The sequence below is a fragment of the Amphimedon queenslandica genome, unplaced genomic scaffold, assembly GCF_000090795.2.
Source record: "Amphimedon queenslandica unplaced genomic scaffold, v1.1 AMPQUscaffold_13395, whole genome shotgun sequence".
Classification (NCBI taxonomy): Eukaryota; Metazoa; Porifera; class Demospongiae; order Haplosclerida; family Niphatidae; genus Amphimedon; species Amphimedon queenslandica.
In genome coordinates this window covers 219,944-223,112 of record NW_003546369.1, presented here as the reverse complement: position 1 = coordinate 223,112, position 3,169 = coordinate 219,944, and the positions used below count along the sequence as shown (strand labels likewise).

At 35.3% G+C, this 3,169-nt stretch overlaps 2 protein-coding genes across 2 annotated transcripts in view; both read left to right on the top strand.

Annotated features, from left to right (window-relative positions):
* Positions 1-1,529, top strand: part of LOC109582210 (uncharacterized) — a 3,551-nt gene extending 2,022 nt beyond the window's left edge. Inside the window, exons 2-4 of the mRNA XM_019996862.1 lie at positions 3-789; positions 851-1,054; positions 1,153-1,529. Of these exons, the coding sequence (XP_019852421.1) occupies positions 3-789; positions 851-1,054; positions 1,153-1,341 (1,180 nt within the window). The 3' untranslated portion in view covers positions 1,342-1,529. The remainder of the gene's footprint in view (positions 1-2; positions 790-850; positions 1,055-1,152) is intronic.
* A 678-nt stretch (positions 1,530-2,207) lies between these two features.
* On the top strand, positions 2,208-3,047 carry LOC109582237 (uncharacterized). The gene is made up of 4 exons (XM_019996887.1): positions 2,208-2,352; positions 2,409-2,511; positions 2,590-2,677; positions 2,759-3,047. Exons 1-4 carry the CDS (start codon positions 2,260-2,262, stop codon positions 3,030-3,032), a joined length of 558 nt encoding a protein of 185 aa, XP_019852446.1. The 5' UTR covers positions 2,208-2,259; the 3' UTR covers positions 3,033-3,047.
* Positions 3,048-3,169: the final 122 nt, after the last annotated feature.

The window sequence follows — 3,169 nt, the reverse complement described above, 5'->3', positions numbered from 1 at the left end:
AGGATCCCCGACCTTAAAACCTCACTCATTCAAGCAGGCATCAAGTACAATGACCATGAACTAACAAAAACATTGCAGAAATACTTCATTGCAATAAAAGATAAAGCCTCAAGTGAGAGACTGAGAGAAGGTCTGGAGACAAAGACTACTACTGATGGTGATGATCGTAAAAAGAGGGCTTCTACTTCAGATTGGGACTCAACATATAATTCTAATTATAATTTGGTACAGTCAAGGTCTGGGAGACGTCGAGATGTTTCTAAATATCCCCTTCACAGAGGATATTTGTGGGCCACAGAGATTGGATATCCTGCAATACATGCTGACATAGCAGCAGGAGGGTTTGGAGGTGTTGGTTTTCCTGGTATCAAACTGTATGCACGAGCAAGGTTTGATCTTGTGGTCTGGAAAAAAACTTACACTGCACTTGACATAATGTTCTCATATGTGAGAGACTTCCCAGACCGTAACTCTGTGAGCACTTTGACATACAAGCGTTACATTAAGATAGTCGGTTTCACACTCTTAAATAAAATGAGCACAACTACAAGGACATACAAGTTCACTCACTCGTGGCAAAGGACAGTTCCTCTTTTCCGAGTAAACTATAACTTCTTTATTTTGGTAGGCTATCTGAAGATCAGTCTCACTAGCCAAATATCTGGACAAATGAATTTCAATGCATACATTGCACCTTTGAATATTAATGGTGTTAATATGAAGGCATCAGCTATGCTTGAGACAGGACCTACTCTAACTGTTAAAGGAGAGGCTACTACTACACCATGGGTGAGAGCCAAAAATAACAGTGAGAGAATAAAATTATATTTCCTCATCCTTATTTTGATAGCCTGGTTTATTCAGATTAGGTATGAAAGTGTCAGCCTCCATTACCTATCTCATAAACCCAAAAGCATCAACCTCACTTTGTGGCTCATCATCACAGGATGCTGATACATGCTTTGAAGTATATAGTACAACTAAAGGAAATATTGATGTGTATGCATACTGGCAGTTATGGAAAGTCTCTTGTAGTAAATGGTTTAAGTGCAAGGTGATATTAACAGTAATAATAATTATTGGCAAAATTATTTTCTTTTCTCTTTCTCTCTCTCTCTCTCTCATCTATTCACTCTTGTCACAAATATACAGAGTTTTTGGGGGAAAAAGAATAAATTTGATAAATTATCACGTACTAAGAGCCTAGCAAATGGAAGAGAGAAATTGTTTGGTCTGTGTTATGCTTGTAATTGCTACAGAAGGAATTTCCTCAATGTTCTTTGCAAGGGTAGCCAGTATGGAAGCTCAGAATGTACCTGTTCAATAAGAAGCTCAAAATGATATTCTTCAATCATCATTGAAAGCTGATGTGATCATTTTTAATGGACTCCTCTTTTTTGTAGTTGAGTTTAATTAAGCTTTTTATTAGTGTAGCATAGTTATAAGCATTTTCATTTTTTTGAGTGAACAGTGAATCACAAAGATATTCAAAGAATAATTTTGTTGGTCACCATGATGCACACACATCACACAGTGAGATTGCTTAGAAACTTGTAAACAGTATTTAAGAGTATCAAAAATAAATACGTGGTTGCTTTGTTAGAAGTGCTTTCAAAATAGCTTTTAAAGAAAAACCACTCACTTCAATAGAGTGAAACCACGGTGGCATCAAAAAAACTAATTATGAACACAGTACTTGAAAGCATGCAATTCCATTGAATTTATACTTAAAAATCATGAGTTATTTGAATCAATAGATCTAGTAGATGTATCAAAATTGCAATTAAAGTGCATTGCAGGAGTTTACTATGGAGCCTGGGAAAGCCTGCAGTGGGGAGGTTTGCTATGTGAACCCATGCAGAGAGTTTTTGTGCCTCTAATGAAGCAATCTGATTGGTTTTTGAATAAATAGTCTATAAATTATTTATTAGAAAAACAACTGTTACTGTTGCTATGTAAGTACATGATGTGTTGTAACATTCTCTAATTCTCTTACCTTGATAATAAAATTGAATAAAAAAAGCCAAAGCGGGATTAGCTGCTTTCATTGTTTTTGAACATTATCAACACTAGCATACCCTGAGCTAGCCTTAAATAAAAACACTGAAACTGAACTTAGCTATAAATTTTTAATTATATATTAACTTAAGAAAACTGGGAAGCAACAAACAGTAGACTAGCTAGGCTAGTATAAATATGAGTGTGAGACTGTGAGTGCATAAGTTGTGCCACAAGACCAGGCAGTTTGTTAGCATTAACATGAAAGGCTTTGTGTTACTAGCTCTTGCTCTCTCATTCTTCCTATCCTGTGGAGTTGCCTATGGAAAATATGTGAAAGTGTCTAATTGCAAAGTAAATACTAATCTGCTCAAACTGTATCGTTATAATTATGTATTCTTTTGGCACAGAATGAATCTGAGATTTGTTCATATGAATATCATGCTGGAGTGGAGTTAGCCAAAGGGGAAAAAGTATCAGTATCTGCAAAAGTGGATATCTCTTGTGAATCAGGTCAACAAGAGCTACGCTGTAGCATGCATCAACATTCACAAGAATTCATAAATTTTATAGTTGTTTAATTTTTTGCAGTTGGTGTGTTTAACAGTGAGCTATCAGCTCGTTTTTGTATGAAGGTCAGAAACAGTGTCGTCAAGAAAACCAGTGAAGACAACAATGAGTAAGATTGGCTGGGGAACAATAAACAAAATGCAAATCTAATAGTCTGATCTAATAAATACAATTTTTTCATTGTATATAGTGATCTGGTTCCAGTGGAAAAATTGGATAAATGGTTCTGCTTTGCTCAAAGCACATCAAGTGGTAAAGTATTGGGTGTGTTTTATGGTAAAGGAGAGGAGGAATGGGTGGTCAACTTTAAGAGAAGTATTGCTAGTGCTTTTCAAGCTAACTATAAGGGAACAGCAGTTACTAATGAAACTGATTCACAATCAAACCACACATCACATTACAAGTTAGCATGCATATGCATGTGTTTTATGTACTTGTATCCTAGAGTGTTTTCATCAGTGTAGACTTTCTAGGTTTCTAATGAAATGCAATATGTTATAACAAATGTCTGAGTAATATACTAGAGTGTTCTAAATATCTGTAGGATATTAATTCATACTTTTCTTCTTTCGCTTACTAATAGATTCTTCGTGAAGGAAAT